Here is a 19373-nt window from a genome sequence, read left to right on the forward strand (position 1 = left end):
CGAATAAAGACTCCTAAATTGGGCGCATAATTGTACGCGATCATGGAATCAGTAGTACCACCGCTTTAGAAGAAAGGGAGCTGGCTGGGACCTGCAAACAAATTAACAAGAGAATAGGAGAAAACTCTATAGAGTCTCTACTGATTTTTCTTTAGCAAAAAATATCTTCTTGCCCTTTTGTACGTACGCTCCTTTCATGAATAGAAGATGCCATGTGCTCTTTAAAGGAGATACCATCCCTGCAAATATATATGGACGTGATGTTCAATCAACTATCCATAGTACTCCACACATACTGTATATAATTGAGGTGGTTTCTGATGGGAGTTTGTACGATATATGCATTGAATAGCGACTGTGTGTGTTCGCTCGGAGTCCCAATTCTTTTGAGAGTAACTGTAGAGAGTTCATCACAACGCGCTTGAACCTAATATGCCTTGGAAGAACTTAGATCCACTTAGAAACTTGAGCTAGTAAATTGTGAGTCATCCAATAAGACCCAAACGTTATTATTTTTATTCGATATGGGACTTCAACATTATTCACACCTGTTCTAACAGTATCCTTTGCTCATAGTGATCTCCAGCTGATTTTGAATCTTAAATGTTCATGCTCTACTCCAATTTTCATGGTGGTACTAATTAGTAGTATTTTGATGTTGCACTAGCTAGGCCATCTTTTCTTTTTCTTTTTATCGGCAAAAGATGAAATTTTATTAAAAATAGTGAAAGGGAAAGGGAATCCAACAAAAAGTTGGATGAAACATCACTAGGGCACAGCTCAAACCACCCAAAGATCTACAAGGGTCTAAGACAAATAAAACAAAAAAGCTCAACCAACACCCAAATATTGGAGTACAAAATAAAGCCCAAACACCCTACCCGGTCCACCCAAAGACCGGCCCACCCAAACCAACCCCCAAAACCTAATCACATCAATCACCACAGCCGAACAAACCACCCGAAAACCAGTCTCGCTGTTAAGCCAATCCGGCCTCTCCCAGATGTAGAGACCGGCAGCGAAACCCAACCTATGACAATGAAAATTAACGCAATCAAAGCATAGGGGATCCAACCACCACCGAACATCTGCCCGCCCCAAAACCCCAATAACACCACCGAAGAAAACCAGTAACAGCTGCAACCCAGAATGACGAAATGCTGGCCCTCGCCCGAAAGAGAACTCATAGTGGCCGCCGACCGGACTTCAGCACACAAAACGACCAGAGCACCTCAGCCATGCGGGCCACAACCACCTCATCACCACTGGATAGAACCACCACCGATCAACACCGTCATCTTCACCGATCATTTTTGAACGAGAACACCTGCAAAACAAGAGTAAAAAAAAACCAACTACACGAACACCACTTCACCACCGCACCATCGCCCACCACCAACACACACCAAATCCAGACCAAACCACCAAACCAGACCACCCACAAAATGATGAGACACCCACACCGCTAGGCAAACCGGTGGAGCCAAGGAACCACCGGCTGGAGACGGAAAACGCCTCACCCTCCCACGTCGGGGAGGGCGGAAGCTCATCAAACGGATGAGAGGGAGAGGGGTACGATCTGGAGGAGGAGAGGGTAGGAGAGAGAGATAGAGGGGAATGAAAGAGAAAATCGGACCCAGGGGGAGGAGGGGAGGAGTACAACCCCCCTCCCCCTAACTTCTAGCATCTTTTCTGAGTAGTTATTCAGCATGACTTCGTGGTACTCCTAGCATCTTTTCTGAGTAATTATTCATCGTGCCTTCGTGGTACTCCTAACCATTTACGTACATAGCGACAGATCATGTGGTAGAGATATTATCTTCCACTTTTGTTTGGTGGGTTAGAGACAATGAGAGACCCACGTTGTGCGGTAGAGATCTTTTAGTTGCGGAAAGTACTACATGTCACATGGCACTTCGTGAGTACCCAATAATTGGCCGTCTTTTCTTGATGTTCTTTTGAGTGGGGAAGTAGTCATCTTCATTTCTTTCATTGGCACTTCGTCGGTTCAATTTCCAGGTGCAGATGCATGAGTTGAACTTTATCGATTTGAACTTGATATTGTTCAGTATGTCCAGTGTAATCCTGCCTAACTTCTTCCTAATTTATTAAAGTCAGGTTCCAGTTTTTTGTTATAATTGATGGTGCAAATATGATCATGAACATGCACGTTGTAATGAACCATAGAATATAACATTAATTTGTGCCTTTGTTCCTTGAGAAGAGAATATAAGTATCTCCTGCACTGGAAAGAAAGGGTGAGGGCCGGGCATCTTGTGTATGATGTGCATTTTTTTCCTCATCGAGCGGCAGGAGAATACAAGTATAAGAATTGCATAAAAATTGGAACAACTCCATAATTCCTATTAGTGGGTCCCAGTCCGCTAAGAAAAATAAGTACTTATTTTTTGAATTAAAGGTAATGTATTGTAAGAGAATGATCTGTCTCATGAAATGAAAAATAAGTATTTAAGAAATAAGAAACTTTACGGAAACGAGGCCAAGAGGAGAAACAGTCCCAAACAATTCCACAATCACTTAAGCCCAACCCTACTACAATTCGTACTGGGGGGAGAAATAATTCCAACAAATACTATTACAAAGGTAAGAACATTCCACACGCAGGTGAAGATTCAAACTGTTGACTTCCTAATGAGATACAATAAGTCTTGATTAACTGGGCTAGCCTCAGTTGGTTGGTTTTATAATGTGCATTAAATGGGATGATTTTGTGATCAACATGTTCAAATTAACGTAAATGTGATAGAGAAACCCACATGAGAACTATACATGTTTGTTTTGGCGTCCAATGAGCTGGGATTTGCTGAAATTGGAGGGAAAGCTATATCCGTCGTTTTTGAGAAATCGATCATACCACAGCACATACAATGAACGAAGAACAATAAAGAAAAGAACGCAAACAGAAATACTAAATACACTGGTGTAACTGATGAGTATGTTCATGACTCCACAACAAATTTCAAAATTAATTACAAGTTTTAACGATGAAAACACTATGGCAATGGTGTTCTTGCGCCACGACTCTAATTCCCAGTTGATTTCGATCACTCCACGACCGTCGGTACAGAACAACCCATTCGCGGGTTTCACACGAGCATTACTAAATGCGCAACGGTGGTAAAATATGTCACTTCAGACGGAAAAAAAATACTGTAATAATAATTGGTGACTGCAGATGGTCAATAATTCATTTTTATTTGAAAATATATCTACTTATTTTTTTTCAATAACTACACATGTACTGTATGCCTTTTTCCCCATAATAGTTGTAGAATTAATTCTTTAACTTTAATTTGTCAGTGGACTTGGGAGTTGGGACTTCAATTTCGCTGAACACTCTCGACTCCTGACCTGCTCCAAAATTACTAGTAACTATTAACTAGCTAGGCACAATAATCTAGAGCCTATACTCCTTTTTAATTACATGTGGGCATTGCCAAACTACAATTATTGAACGCATCAGCGCAGTGAGTTTAGACCTTTCGACAGTTAGATGAATGCTTCTTGTCTGATCGATATGGTTTAGGTTTTGAGGAATGTTTTTGAGATAATATGTGGAGAAAGTAGATGGAGAGATAGATCGATACTCCTATGTGAAGAAAATTTATTGAAGACCGTACTGAGAGAAAGAGAGGTTGGTACTGGAAACCCAAAGCGAACAAAGTTGTTGATTTTTTCAAATTAACCTGAGTGTTGATTGGAGTTGAAGCTTAATGTACATGTGGAAATTGCAGGGTAACGGGTTAGGTGGATTATAAGTTGCTCTTTATCTTCAATGCCGGTCTTGACATCTTGGGGTCCCAAAAGAGAACTTAAAAACATGTGGTTCTTAATTTACATCACAAGCAATATTATAAAAAATAAATAAATTGATTTCAACAACGATGGTTACTAGTAGTCAACAAGATAAAATTCCAGTATTATACATCACGACTAAATTTTTCGGGGATTTTTAATAGATGAGCTCAATTTGAATGGAATTTTTTTTAAAAAATTAGGCCTATAGTGAGGGTAAGTGCGTGGCTCTGAAATATTTGGTTCACTTCCTCTGGATCTTTGGTTAGGACAAGAGTGATCCCTAGCCTTCACCTAGCCTGCCCAAGGGAACACCGCTAAAAGACCACACCGGAGGAGCTCCAGAATGGCCCTCTAGCATGAGGATGAGAAATGTGCAAAGCAAGAAGGAAAGTACTAGGGTTTGAGTGGGGGAAGCATGTACCTCTTTAGAGTTGCCATCAAGGGATATTTATAGAGTCTTCCTTACTTGCTCTCCAAGTACGCACATGTGCTTTGCACGCGTCTGCCAACGTCACTTATGACGTCAGGGCTAGGGTTTGATAACCGTTTTGGCATGAGCTGACACTCTTATTTGTGCTCATCATTATCCTTTTGCGTAACCGCTGCGGGTGACATCACAACCGTCACCAAGGGATGTATCAGCTTCTTGCGGGATGGTGCATTGGTTCACCGAGCACGGCCGAACCTAGCAGCTCAGCATCGGCTACACAGTCGAAAGAGGAGGGCTCCTCAGAAGGAGACCCTTCACCCGAGGTCGGCCATGGCCGAACCTAGAAGTTCGTCCCACGGCCGGGACCACGAGGGTCGGAATAAGATTTAAGTGACCGATTCCCTATTTGGGCTCGGCCAAAGCTTAGCCTTTAGTTGAGCGTATCGACGGTCGCAGGGAGGTGCTCTCTCATCGTCGGCACGGAGTATCCTGGCCTAGCCCCAGACCGACTCCAAAAGGTACATCTGTAGCCTAGGCTCCGAGGTGGTCCGAGCCGTATATATCATTAGGCCCGCTACATATAGTATACAAAATTTTGGGACCCTTTCTATTTAAGAATTTTTTCGGGGCCCAAAATGATTGCCTTGCTTGCATTTGCTTAGGGCCGGCACTCAGATAGTGCCTGAGACACCCATTTTTGTCCAAAATTCCACAGCAAAAAGCCAGCACTTCAAAAGGGAAACGGAAAAATCTCCACCCTTCCAGTGCTACGGTTCGCTTTTTTGCAATGTTCAATTAAGATATCGATCGAACACATTATCTCTGGGTGGCCGATCAGTGTCATGATCATGCTTCCCCAAATTAATATAACACCTGCATCTCTATCCGAATCTGTGCAGTTATATTTGTGTCCATAGAATTTTTTGAAATTAAATTGGCTTGTCTCTAGCATATAGCATAACGTAGCTTTGAATTGGAGGCATGATTCCATTTTCATAGCATAACGTAGCATCGGCTTTGAATTGGGGGCATGATTTCATTTCCATTGCATAACTTAGCTTGAAGTTCAATAGATCTTTGGAGGGCATAGGGGCCGCTATTTCAATGATTAAAATTTTTTCTGAGAGCAGTAACTTTTTTAATTTGTACATAGTTAGAGATTAGGTCTGTCTTTAGTTTTATCCCACCCGTACATCAACGATTGGGAGTTACATGGGTATTATTATTTTTGTTGATGTAAAGTGAGTTCGACCTATCTTTATTTTTTCTTTAATTAGCCACAAAATTTGTGTTTTATATGAACTTTTGTTGTTTTGTGCCAACTGTTTTTGAATTATCCATTCATCTTGACAACAGAATCCGGGGGGGGGGGTGAAATCAAACTTGAAAAAGATTCATACAGAACAATAATTTGTATAAGGTGAAAACGATGTCAATTCTAATGTCAAACCTTAGATTCTCTTGTCATGATAAATAAATAATCGAAACATAGAACGTAAAACTAACAAAAATTTATATAAGACGAAAATCCTATAAATTCAACATTAAAGTTAAGCCAAACGGATATGGATCTAATTAATGTCAATTTCCTAGTGAAACAAAGAAGTCTAAATTAGTACATCAACGTAAGAGGGAAAATAGAGAGAAAAATGAAGAAAAAGAAGTTGTGAGTCGCTATGAACAACATGACAAAATACAATAACTTACGGTCTAAATTTTTTAGTGGAAACGCTCTTAAGGTGTCGTTCTTGGCAATGGTATAGGGTACAATGACCCAATCGAAGGTGTGGACTAGTAGTACTAATCACGTGTTGCGCATGAAAATGACTATCACACCGTCAATTTAAGTTGGGACTTAACTCACATGATGCACGGGTGATTGGGTGCGTGGGAGCGCGTCTTTCAAGAATTTCACAAATAACTAAAATTTGTTAGTGTGAAAATTAATAGCGCAGACACAGACAAGAGTTAAAAGCGGGATAGAATGCCATTTTGAAAGATTACGCGACTAAGTTGGGGATCCGTTGAAGTCAAAAAGTTTTTTTCTTTCTTTTGATCCTCGAAGTCAAAAGGTTGCCCTTTAGTTTGATGATCCTGCTGCCGCCATGTGTAGTCATCCTAATCATCCGTTCATGTGCTTGGTTAATTTTGTTGTAAGAGGGGTGATAGGGTACATGAAAGGGTTCCATAAAAATATTTCATGAACACTTTTATGGATCCTAATATTTTCGTTGTTGTAATTAATATGCTCACCAATACGGTGAAAGTTGTTCAAGTTTCAAATTTTTTTTTTTTTTGGAAATAATTATATCTTCAACATCTAATGAATAGCTGCTATCTATAATGCATTGTATATCACAAAATATAGAGATAACACTGCTATCATGTGAGGTGTCACCATTGTATTGGTAGAATGTGTCCTACTACATGAAAAATATGACATATTCTACCAATACAATGGTGACACATCATACGATATCCATAATATAGTACCCATACAATGGTGATACATCATACGATAGCCATAATATAGTACTCAGACATGGTAACTTTCCCAGCAAACTATTCTATAATATTCCAAAAACTGTGTATTTTTTCTTCTTGTAAACGCTATTGGTGTGGGGTATCAATTTTTTTATGATATTCAACATGACACCCGGAGGTCAATCTGTTCATAGAGCGGCTACGAAGAGCAGTATTATGTTCCCAATAATTTCTCCCTCGTGATGACGCTCTCTGAAACCCATTGTCAGACGTGAGTAATTTTGTTGACCTTCACCTTGGGCGAAGGTAACTTCACCCACATTCGCCGAAGTATGTTGCGTGTTCTAATTCGTTAATAAAAACCTCTTATTATTTTCAAATTGATTCATTAGGAGGTTAAACAAAAATTCAGCTCGATCGGATATTAATACGTACTCGATCAAAAAAGCCCAATTTTATAATTTGCTCTAATCCATTTCTAAATCAAGATTAGACTGTTCAATTAATCAACTATTAATTTTCAAATTGATTCATTAGGAGGTTAAACAAAAATTCAGCTCGATCGGGTATTAATACGTACTCGATCAAAAAAGCCCAATTTTATAATTTGCTCTAATCCATTTCTAAATCAAGATTAGACTGTTCAATTAATCAAGTATTAACCAATACTCGATTGAGTTGAATTTTTGGATTGTTTCTTAACAAATCATGAATTCATAGCAAATAAGTGATTCCGACTACCGAATCCGATCCCACAACATACCTTGTCGAACGAGGGTGAACAAAAATTGCCCTTGTTGTCCGACCAAGTTTCATCTTCTTTCCTAGTGTTGAGAAAGGTTTCACTTAAAGAATATTTTAAAGACATTTGACCTCGCGCCTACAAGTCTATTTTTAAAACGGAAAGCCACATTGCGTGATCGGTATGCATACATATTGTACTAAGAAGAAACAAAAATGAGTATTATTTGATCACGTACGATAGTGCATGCGTAGTGTGGTGGGTAATAGATCGACGACGTTAGACTTATCTTCTTCCTCTTCAAGCGTCTCAACACAAGGTGGCTTCTTAGTATGCTACTTCCGTAAAGTGCTGTATATTATAAAACCGTGCGATTATTTAATATAACAACTAATTAATTTGGACACGTGTATTTTGGCACGATATTGTTAGGCTATATTCACGGTGCACCACCCGGCCAGTTTGGCATGTTTGCCCTTAGAGATTAGAGATTAAATTTTTTGCACCGCCGGTGAAAGTATTTGTTTTCTCTAAATCAATTACATTGCGCCACGTCACCATGTTCAAATAATTGGGACTACTATTTTGAAGACGTGGAGTAATATAATTGATTTAGAGGAAATAAATGTTTACACCGACGGTATAAAGAATTTAATCTCTTGCCCTTAGGCTCTTCTCTCGTGTTGGTCTCTCCTATGAAACCCTACTTCTTGGAAAAGCTTACCTATAGAGAGAGGCAAATATCAGCCCAAAATTGTCCTAAGACGATAGTGGAACTACAGTGAGGCCGGCGGGGCATCTAGTTCCATGGCAACTTTAAAAAAATTGTAGTGTTCCAAACAATTTCGAGTATTATTAAGTACATCAAGTAATCATACATGGTTGGTCATTTAATTTCTTCAACTTCTTTTATTGGAAAAAAAAATAACTAAGCACACAAAAAATTTTATTTGTTTCAAAAAAATAAAAAGTCGTAGGAACAATGAGTCACATTTTCACTTGAAAATATGTGTTCCAGATCACTCCCACGTACGTGGTGCGAAAATTCTGACTATGCCGTGTAAGAAAATGTTGAATCGATCCCATGCAGGCCGGACATGGCAAAAAGTGGATGCTTCACTTTAGAGCTACAGAAACAGAATCTAGTGGTGGTTACGGTTCATCTTTTGCAAGGAATCTATATAGTGGTGGTTATGGCTACGGGGCATAAGACATATCGTTAGTGGTTGCTTGCTAAGCTAGTACGTATATACCAGATGGTCCTAAAATTGCTAGTATATAATTTTAGGGTCTCGGGATTAGTTTGAGGTTATAAGTAGTCTAGTTGAGCTTAAATTCTTTCCGGATGATGATGAGGTGGAAACCTTATGGTTTCCGCCGTCCATTGTGGGCCCCACTGTGCATTCATTGTTGAAATCTGAACCGTTTATCTTGTAGTGCTATCAAAATAGTATATCCACACAAAAAAATTAGTTTCATAAGACATCAAATAGGTATATCAAAAGTTAAATTTTGATTTATAAAATAGACGGTTATAAACAGTTTTTAACTTAAAAAAAACTAGTTACAAAATCTAGCCGTTCGTTTTAAAAATCAAAAATCAACTTTTTGATATAATTATTGATGTCCGGTCAAGCTGATTTTTTGGCGTGGATATGTTACTTTGCCGGTCCTACAAGATGAGCGGTTTAGATTATTGCAGTGGATGCTTAGTAGGGTCCACAATGGGCGGTGGCGGAAAAGTCATCTTTTCCGGTTCATCCGAACAAAACTTATACTCTAAATAGTTAGTGTGTCGAAATGTTTTTTTTTTCCCTTTGAGATGTATTTTGTTTCAGGTGTGCTATTATTGCAACAATATGCTAGAATTTTTTTGGTGCAAATTGGATACCACGTGGTGGTACCCAGCGCCTCATCCGAATTGTCCAAATGTGTTTTAGACGACCGAGATCCAAGCACTCTCTCTCCTACTCAGCCGCGCAACTCTCTCCTCTTTTCCTTTGCTTTGATTTGGACCGTCCAAAACATGTTTGGATGGCCCGAATGTACTGCAGCCTACCGGGGTAGTTGCATCGTGCTATATCATTGGGCAATGGGTCTATGAGATATCATTTTACATTGTCCAATAATAAAGTGTCACCTAAGCGTGTTCTCTATATTTATTGAACAAAGTGTTGTGTTAAATAGACTTTCCCATTTTGTTTCGGTGATCGAAACAGGTCATGTGTCAATCCAAATGGCACGGAAAATTTACTGTTAATATTAAAGCTAAAAACATGCACGAGACCATATATCAAAAAAGCATAAGCAATATTTCCTACATGAATTTCCCCAACCATTTCAATTCGTTTACTTTCTTCTGCCTTTCTTTCGACGTCCCAACGTGTTCCCTTGGATTTTTCCGAAGACATTTTTTCGTACACGTTTCTGAAAGCCTGAAACTATGGTTGGGGTTGTTTCCCAATTAACGAAAGCTTTGCTGTGAAAATTCCACTAAAAACTTGGAAAGGATAAAGGAATATTACTAGTACTAGCATATTAGGACAAAAGCAAAAATGGCTTTAGTTACGGGTTCTTGACCAAAGCAATTTCAGTTTGACCAAAATAAAAATAAAAATTAGGGATTCCTGTGGCCTCGTTCGTTTTGGCATTTTGGATTTAGATTTGGATTTATAGGTAATGAGTGTAGAGAGAATTAGAGTAATGATTAAAAATATGGGTAATAATTGGAGAAAGATAAAGAGAATAATGAGAGTGATGATTGGAGAGAAATAAGATAATGATTAAAATCTAAAATCCAAAACCCTTAACCGGGTCTGAATGATTTTGAGACAAAAACTTCTGCAATCACAGAATTTTTTTTGTGGTAATTTAGTGTGTTCCAGCTCAGTTTGCGCGCACCTTAAATTCGCACCTCAAACTAATCCTTACAACCCCTCTCACAACCATTTCAAACGTTCATGCGTTGGGTGAGATGGCCCTAAGAGTCAGTCACTGAAACTCCATTTTTCTTTTTATTATCCATAAGGGATAGGTGATCGATGATTGCTGCTGATGATCTAATCCAATTTTAGGGACATATCAAATCAGCTAGCCATGAAAGACCACCTTCTGTTCCTTCATCATCGACATTAGTTTTATTTTTTGAAAGTGCCCCTACTTAAGACTAACTATTACGGAGTATAGGAAAATGCTAACAGTAGCCTTAAAGGCGGATGATACTATGTAAAAGGTACATTGTTTATTATCTGGAAAAAAAGTATTAATATATGTGATATATGTATTAAAATCTTAATTGATTTGACATTATTTGCATATTATCCGACACCTATCAGGCGGAGATCCTCCCATCGTAATATTTGCAAAATTGATCTGGTAATATCATTAGACGGTACAGATTTTTATGTCTTAGAACGGAGGGAGACATTGGGTTGCATGGGTCAGTTGACCCCACTCACCCCTCTAATTTCTCCCTTTTGATCAATCTTTTCCACTTTGATGTCCGCCACAACTAGAGTGAAATTGTGCTAAACATTTCGACTCTATTCGTTTTGGGATTTAGGATTTGGATTTATAGGTAATGAGTGTAGAGAGAAATAGAATAATACTTCCTCCGTCCATTTTTTAGAATTCATTATTTTAATTTTGGATCGTCTCTTAATGAATGTCTATTCTGTAAAGTTAATGGGTAAAAACTGAGACATTTTCTATTTTGCCCCTAAAAATATATTTCATTTTGAAAAGTTATTGAGTAAAAGTGTAATAATGATGTCCATAGAGTATAAATAATAAAAGTAGAGTTAAAAATTAATATGAAAGGTATAATAATAATAGCTCCTTAATAAATTAGAGTTACGAAATAAGATACTTAAAAAGACACGGAGGAAGTACTATAATTTTGCTAACAATAGTACGTCTACTAAAAAAGTTACCTCAACAAATAAAATTTCACGAAGATGAATAGACGATTATAGATTTTTATATATTGTTCAGTAGTGTTTCGACACTTTTAGCCTATTAGAGCATCTCCAGAAGACTCTCTCGAACCCAATATTAGAGAAAAATTATGAGAAAACCAGTGAAATCACATACCCAAGAGACTTGCTCCAACCACGCCAATTTGCTTGGGAGCTACAGTACCTCGCTCGAACAAGCAAGGTACGGATCACTCACCCCAGAGTATTTTACTCTTTTCTACTTTGCCGGACTATTAGAGCTTTCGAAATTGACGGATTTGTGGGTTACGAAATTGACGGATTTGTGGGTTACGAAATCGACAGAACACTCACCCTAGAGGGACGGATCATCTCCAAATTCGGTTTGTGGGATTTGAGAGAAGAGGATTTGTGGGTTTCGGTTTCAGTTAGAGAGAGAGGGAGAGAGAGAGAGGTGGGTCTCACTTCCATGTAGAATACAGAAGTTCGTCGGTGCCGGGGCCGGAGACGAGGAACTGTGGTGGCGAGGAGATTTGGGTTGTACGAATATGGAGTATGAATATAAGATGTGTATATGTGTGTGTATAATAATAATAATATAATAATAATAATGTTAATGGGTTTGAATAGCCTAAAAAAGCTAGGCTGTTGAATAGTGCAAAAATTTAGGGGCTAGCTAAACTAGAAGAATGCACTTTTTCTAGCTAATTTGCTTAAAATTTTGTTGAGGCTGGTGGAGATGCTCTTAGTCATTGCTTTATGAGTTGCAGCAATTTTTCTATGGTTGATTAGAGCAAATACACCAAATTAGGCCAAAACTGCTAGTGAACAGTGCACATTTTTTCTTTTAACTACCCATATCTCTTTCAATACTATCTATTTTTCCTATTTTTTTATTAAAATAATACTTTCTTTTTCTTATTCTCTTTTCCCTATTCTTTTCACCAGTCTTCTCCTTGTTGTAGGAGAGAGAGAAGGGACTAGAGGAGAGAATTAAATGTATAGATGGTGAATAGTTTTTAGGTAGGTAAATGATGTTAACACTTTAAAAATTGATGCAGACACTCTAAAATTAGTATATTTCCAAAGCTACTTTCCTTTATTTTTTGAAGTGTCTTCATCAAAGTTTGAAGTGCCAAAATTTATTTTACCTAACCTCAAAAGAGGCTGTTGCTAACCTGTAGGTGCAATGCTTATTTTGGGTTTTTGCTTAGGTGAAATACCTAAGATGCTCTTTTACCTAATCTAGTGTACGTGCTCTTAGCAAATAGGCAAAAAATAAAAAAGAAAAAAAGAAAACACATATGTTTCCAAGTATAGCCCCCATTTGGTAGAAAATTCTGGCTCTGCTAGTACTATTCATCAAGTCCCCTGCGATTTTTTGAGTGGTTTCTTAATATAGCCATATTAGTTTCAATAGTTAAAGTTAATTTCACATGTGCCTAATTAATTGACGAAATATATCATTTTGATGATAAATTTTCTAAGTTTACAAGACGAATCATATATAGATTTATAAAAATCATGTTTGCTTGCCAGTATTAAAGAAAGGGAACTTATTCTAAGTTCCATTTTGGGTAAATAAACTTATTAATTATACTTTCACCTGGTTAAATAAATTTAGTCTAAAACATTTTTTCAATTTTCAATTTTCTAATTAAGATGCACGCGCATAGGTTGATTTAGACACCTGAATTATAAAAAAAGGTCTAAGGAAAATATCGCTCGAGGAAGATATTAGCAAAAAGAAAAAAACAAAAGGGAAGAACAAAATAATGAAAGAAGAACAATCAAAGACACTTGGCAGAAGCATAATTAAAAGTTGGCAAAAGTTGCATTATCCCAAAAGCTAATAATCTTCTTCATTTTGACACACTTGGCGCCCAACAAGCTGTTGATTGGACTTAAGCTATCGTATAGTTATCCAACATCACAGTAAAATGGAAAGTAAAACTTTTATTCTTTTTTTCTTTTTTTGGCAAAGTATTCTTGTGTATGTTTTATGTGTCACGGCCCATCTTAAAGCAAGGAAGATAAAGATTGTGTCACCATTAATCTCAAAAGTAAAAGACACGACCATCTTCGAGGTGGTAGTTCAAGTGGTTAAAGCGGCTAACGAACGTAATAAAAGTGGTCTTTGAAAATTTATAGAACACATTAAATGATATTAAGGTAAACTACCAAAACTACCCCCAGGTTTCTACAAATTGTAGATTTTCCCCTCACCTTTGAGAAATTATAAATTACCCCCTGTCGCCTAACAAATTACTCCCTGTCGTCATGATGTAACCGCTAGGAAATTCGATGGAACCTGTCTCACATCATCAAATACTAAATAAATTAGACCACAATGTCCTTTTGTAGCTTGTGAAAGTCTGCAGAAGCGTGAAAATAATCTTTCATAGGCTAGAAAGTGACAGCTTGGTCATTGTAGCTAGGATTTACTAATCTTATACAGATTTGGTCAAATTTTCTAGAGGTTGCATCACGACAAGGGGGCAATTTGTTATGCGACAAGAGATATTTTGTAACTTCCCAAATGTGAGGGGAAATCTGAAGTTTTCAGAAACCTCTGGGTGATTTTGGTAATTTGCCCCTATTTAAATACTCCATTATAATCGTACCCTGCTCGACAGCTCGAGGGCTCGTCATCGTGAAATTATTCACCTCGACAAGTTCTTAACGAATACTACTTTCTTTAATTTGTGTGGGTCAAACCTTCTTTCCTCCTAATTTCTACAAGACCTGATTAGTTATAATTACTTCGACCCGGAGATCCTGCATGGCGGATTCTTGCAAGAAAAATCTCAGCCGTTCGTGAGTGTTTTCAACGGTCAGAATTCAAAAGAAACTTTTCCAAAAAAAACTGTGATACACCCTACACGCCCTGTAGAGCAGGGCACTACAGGGTTTCTGGTTCCATAATGAAACAGTATGCATGCATGCATGAACTTTCAATGATGGTGACTACCACCAACACCATCATCAACAGAGCCTTCGATTCTTGAAATCTAATACTCCAAGCAGAGGAAACACGACACAAGTAATCTGGGCCACTATATCTCTCTATATGACTAGCCAAATGACACGTCGAGAGGCAAGAGGAACCAGCACATTCCTCCTTCTGTTTACCTTTCGTTTTATTAACTGAATGATATGGTCAGTTTGCGTGCACTTCGACTAATTTCGGGTTTCAAAAAAATAACGATCGAGCAAACCCTCCAATGGCCACAAGGTTTGATCACGCGGCCTCACGAACGACAAACTCTTATATATTTTCTCATGTTCACTCAGCCAGATCCCGTAGGGTCGCTTTTGTTTTTACCCTTGAGACGAGACACCAAAAAGAAGATACCATGCTTGAGCTCCTCAAAGAATTAAAGAGAGTTGGATCACTATGGAAGTGGGGTTGGCTGGCTGGCTGATTTGGATTCTCGTCCAACTCCTAATAAATGGATGATTATTATTTTGAGTAACCTTCATTAATTGGCACTCTAGGATGGGTAAATTAAACTCACACCAAGGACTTAACTTAAAAGATTTCCATTTCCATTTTTGGGTTAATCAACGAGCAGGAGCGGAGCCAAATTTTTTGGTGCGTACGTAGTACGGTTACCAAAAGAAATACACATAGCTTTTTTAACCATTTGCAAATCACAGAATAAATATGTACTATTTGTAGTAGCAAAAGTACCCTGTTATATGTGAATGCAAGTTTGTTTTTATTTGAAAATAATGCAAGTTTGTTTGATATTCACAAAAGATGTAATGGAATTCTAGTAGTTTTGACATTTTTTTTTTATATTGTCACAGCCTATTGGACGGTGGTTAGCAAACCATAGAGTTAAGTACCTAATTTTTGCGAAAGTGTTTCAGCCCTTCACACTACTAGAATTTCATCATAGTTGTAGGCTGAAATCCACAAAATTCAGGGAAAATTTTCATTTACTGGTGGAGAAATTTGGAGGTCAGTGGAGTTGATAGAAATTTGTAGGCTCAAAATCACAAATTTCTAGCTCTGCCTCTGTATGAAAGACAAATATATTGAAACAAATGTACAAATCTTGTTCCGCTAAGGTTTCTTATTTTGTAAGTACTTATTTTCCGTTTCTCTCGTAATACATCACTTTTAATTTAAAAAATACATAGTTATTTGAAAAAGAAGTACTTATTATTCTTAGCAGAACGAGGTGCGACCTAACAATATTTACTCCTACAAAAAGTAAATGTACATACCCCCACCCCCAATAAAGCTCTCGAGTTCTTCCTACTTTTTTTTTTTTAATCGGAGGAACAACCCTACAACCACACCACTACATGGATCCGACTGTATAATCCAAACCTCTGGAGGAGCTAGCACGACCACACCAGTCACGGCCTCCACTTACTTCAGGGTACTCATCCGGTGGGAAATCGAACCCCAGATTTAGGAGTATTCTCAAAGCCTGGACATCCGTCCGACCCACCGGGACAACCCTGGGTGTGTAGTTCTTCCTATTTATATCATCACCTCACACACAATCTGCTTCTCGTGCCTTCTTCACCTATTAAAGCTCACATATTCCCCTTCTCTGCATGTGAACCTTTCTCCCTCTCTCAAAATTAGCCACTCAAATTAGTCTCTCACTTCCTTATTTGCTATCCAAAAACAAAACATCTCTCACTTCTCTGCCATCAGTTTTCTAGCTAGCTGTCCTTTTCCTCATCCTTAATTCATCCAACTCTTGGACACCTTGTTACCATCTGAATCCATCTGTTTCTTGAAATGATGCCCCCCGAGCATGAGACCAGCATCACTCGGAATCCGGCCAGCGTTCTAGTCGCCAGCCGGATTCAGAACGCTTCCGTCCGCATTGATCACCCGCCTAACTCATCCAGCAACGTGACCCCTTGTACGGATGACCGAATGCCAGAGCAACGACAATCAACTCCCGCGCGATTTTCCGTTTTACGAGAATCGTTGCGCCCCATAACGCTCAAGGTATCTCCACTTGCACATATGTTTAGGCTGCTATGCTGCCACGATCTACTGAGATTCAATTCATTCTCTCCGAGCTATCGGAAAAGAAAAAAAAATATTGCGATTTTAAGTTCAAGTCAATGCGAATTGGTCATTGAAATTTAACTCTGTTTTGATAATTTGTGTGAATGCCAACTGGTACAGTTTGAAGATGTGTCATATACGGTGAAGTTGCAGTCCACAAAGGGGGATTGCTGTTCATCCCTCGAGCCAAAGCCCGGTAAAACTGTCCTGAATGGTGTGAGCGGCATTGTCCGGCCGGGCGAGCTACTAGCGATGTTGGGCCCATCTGGAAGTGGGAAAACTACACTACTGACTGCCCTTGCGGGCAGGCTGCCCGGAAAGGTCTCGGGCGTGATAACGTACAACGGGCAGTCCTTCTCGAGCTCCGTGAAACGGAAGACCGGTTTCGTTTCCCAAGACGACGTCCTGTATCCTCACCTCACCGTGCTTGAAACGCTGACGTGCGCTGCTTTGTTGAGGTTACCAAACAAGCTCACCAGAGACGAAAAGATCGAACAGGCAGAGTTAGTTACCGCGGAACTGGGCTTAAATAGGTGCCAAAACAATGTTATCGGGGGCCCGCTTTTTCGCGGCGTCTCTGGTGGGGAGAGAAAGAGAGTGAGCATAGGACAAGAGATGTTGGTGAACCCAAGTCTGTTGTTGCTGGATGAGCCTACTTCTGGGCTTGACTCGACCACGGCTCAACGGATCGTGGCCACATTGAGAGGACTAGCTAGAGGGGGCAGAACGGTGATCACGACAATCCATCAGCCTTCGAGTAGGCTTTACCGGATGTTTGACAAAGTGGTGGTGTTGTCGGAGGGATGCCCGATATATAGCGGGTGTGCTGATGGGGTGATGGAGTATTTCGGTTCGATTGGTTATGTGCCCGGGTTTAATTTCGTGAACCCTGCGGATTTTCTCCTCGATTTGGCTAATGGTATGAAATTTTATTTTCATCTGCTCGTTTACAATGTTAAGTGTCTTAAGCTTGTGTGACAAAAAAAATTCACTAAAATGTGAAAGCTGCGTCAACTAGTGAGTTAAAATTATCAGTTTTCATAAAATTTACTTATTTTGTTAGCTTTTGTTGCAATGTTTCTGTGCAGGGGTGACACCGGATACAAAACAAGATGAGCAACAGGACTTTCACAGCAGAGGAGATCACCATGAAGCTCAAACATCCATCAAACAGCTCTTGGTATCTTCCTACAAGAAGAACATGTACCCTGCCTTGAAGGATGAGATTAGCCCGTGCCATGGGGGCACCCCGGTTCGATCTGCAACCGGAGCATTAACGTCAAGAAGTAAGTGACAAAACTAAAAAACCCTTTCCCTCTCTGGTTTCGTTCCGGCCCGAGTGTGACATTAGTCACAAAATATCCATATTTGAATTTATGTTTGTAAAACAGTTAAGCCTACGGTACCCAATTTATCCAATATGTCCGTAGTTAACCGATCTTCGCTTCTATAAATAATAAGTAATGGCTGTTGCAGGCAGTGAAAATCAATGGACCACTAGCTGGTGGATGCAATTCAAGGTGTTGCTGGGAAGGGGCCTAAAAGAACGAAAACACGAGTCCTATTCGGGTTTGAGAATTTTCCAAGTCATGGCCGTCTCGATTCTTTCGGGACTTTTGTGGTGGCATTCTGATACATCACACATTCAGGATCAGGTATGCGACTCGGTTCGTTAGGTTTAGCAGGGGGAAGACTTCGCGGTCTGTTCCAATGTGTTTGTTTGATCTGGTGTTTCTAATAAGCTTGAACATGCAACAGGTGGGACTTCTCTTCTTCTTCTCGATCTTTTGGGGATTCTTCCCTCTCTTCAACGCCATATTTGCGTTCCCACAAGAACGTCCAATGCTTATCAAAGAGCGTTCCTCGGGCATGTACCGTCTCTCCTCCTATTACTTTGCCCGAATGGCTGGCGACCTACCAATGGAGCTTGTTCTCCCAACTATCTTCACCACCATCACATATTGGATGGGAGGACTCAAACCATCAGTAGTCACATTTTTACTCACACTCTCGATCATCCTGTTCAACGTGCTAGTCTCTCAGGGACTCGGACTAGCACTCGGTGCAATCCTGATGGACGTAAAACAAGCCACTACCTTAGCTTCCGTGACCATGCTCGTGTTTTTACTAGCCGGTGGATACTACATTCAGCACATTCCGGATTTCATAGCTTGGTTGAAGTACATTTCGTTTAGCCACTACTGTTACAAACTTTTGGTGGGGGTTCAGTATTCGGCCACTGAAGTATACGAGTGCGGATCAGGGGCGAAATGCCGGGTACTGGATTTTCCGGCCATAAGCTACTTGGGTATTGATGATATCGGCTGGAATGTCGCGGCTTTGGCAGTTATGTTAGTTGGGTATAGGCTGTTGGCATATGTAGCATTGAGGATGGGGCAACCTCATTGACTTGTGGCATTTATAATAAGAGAGACAACAATTTATAAATTGAAGCTACAGCTGGTAGATGCTCTCAAGTTGGTCAGATGAACCTGATTAAGAGTCCATTTCAATCTTGTAACACATTGGCTTTGACATTGTACGAGTAGTTAGAGTGATATATTGAAGGTTACATGTTTCTGCCCATTACTTGGACGTAGTAAAAAAATGAATACCCGCAGTATCTTGATTGTTATAATTCGTCCAAATTTTGCTGTGAAAACAATCCAGAAAAAAACAAGAATGGTGAAAGAAAAATATGGCAAGAAAGAAATCAGGAAAGAAGAGTTTATGTACGTGGGTCCCATGCTCACACACATACACAACACTCTCACATGTGGGCCCCATTCACTAGCTCACAAGCACACTCCACACTCATGTGTTGTGAGTGTGTTTTGTATGTATTTGTTTGTGATTGCAAAAGATCTCATAAATAAGTTCGAGCTATACGTGAACATTAATCTCTCTCTCTCTAGAAAA

At 39.3% G+C, this 19373-nt stretch overlaps 1 protein-coding gene across 1 annotated transcript; it reads left to right on the forward strand.

Moving 5' to 3' along the window:
• The first annotated feature begins 15943 nt into the window (after positions 1-15943).
• On the forward strand, positions 15944-19092 carry LOC131301539 (ABC transporter G family member 21-like). Its single transcript, XM_058327894.1, has 5 exons — positions 15944-16391; positions 16575-17373; positions 17543-17740; positions 17931-18109; positions 18213-19092. The coding sequence occupies exons 1-5, from the start codon at positions 16176-16178 to the stop codon at positions 18861-18863; spliced, it is 2043 nt and encodes a 680-aa protein (XP_058183877.1). The 5' UTR covers positions 15944-16175; the 3' UTR covers positions 18864-19092.
• Positions 19093-19373: the final 281 nt, after the last annotated feature.

This window comes from Rhododendron vialii, chromosome 9a (assembly GCF_030253575.1).
Source record: "Rhododendron vialii isolate Sample 1 chromosome 9a, ASM3025357v1".
NCBI lineage: Eukaryota > Viridiplantae > Streptophyta > Magnoliopsida > Ericales > Ericaceae > Rhododendron > Rhododendron vialii.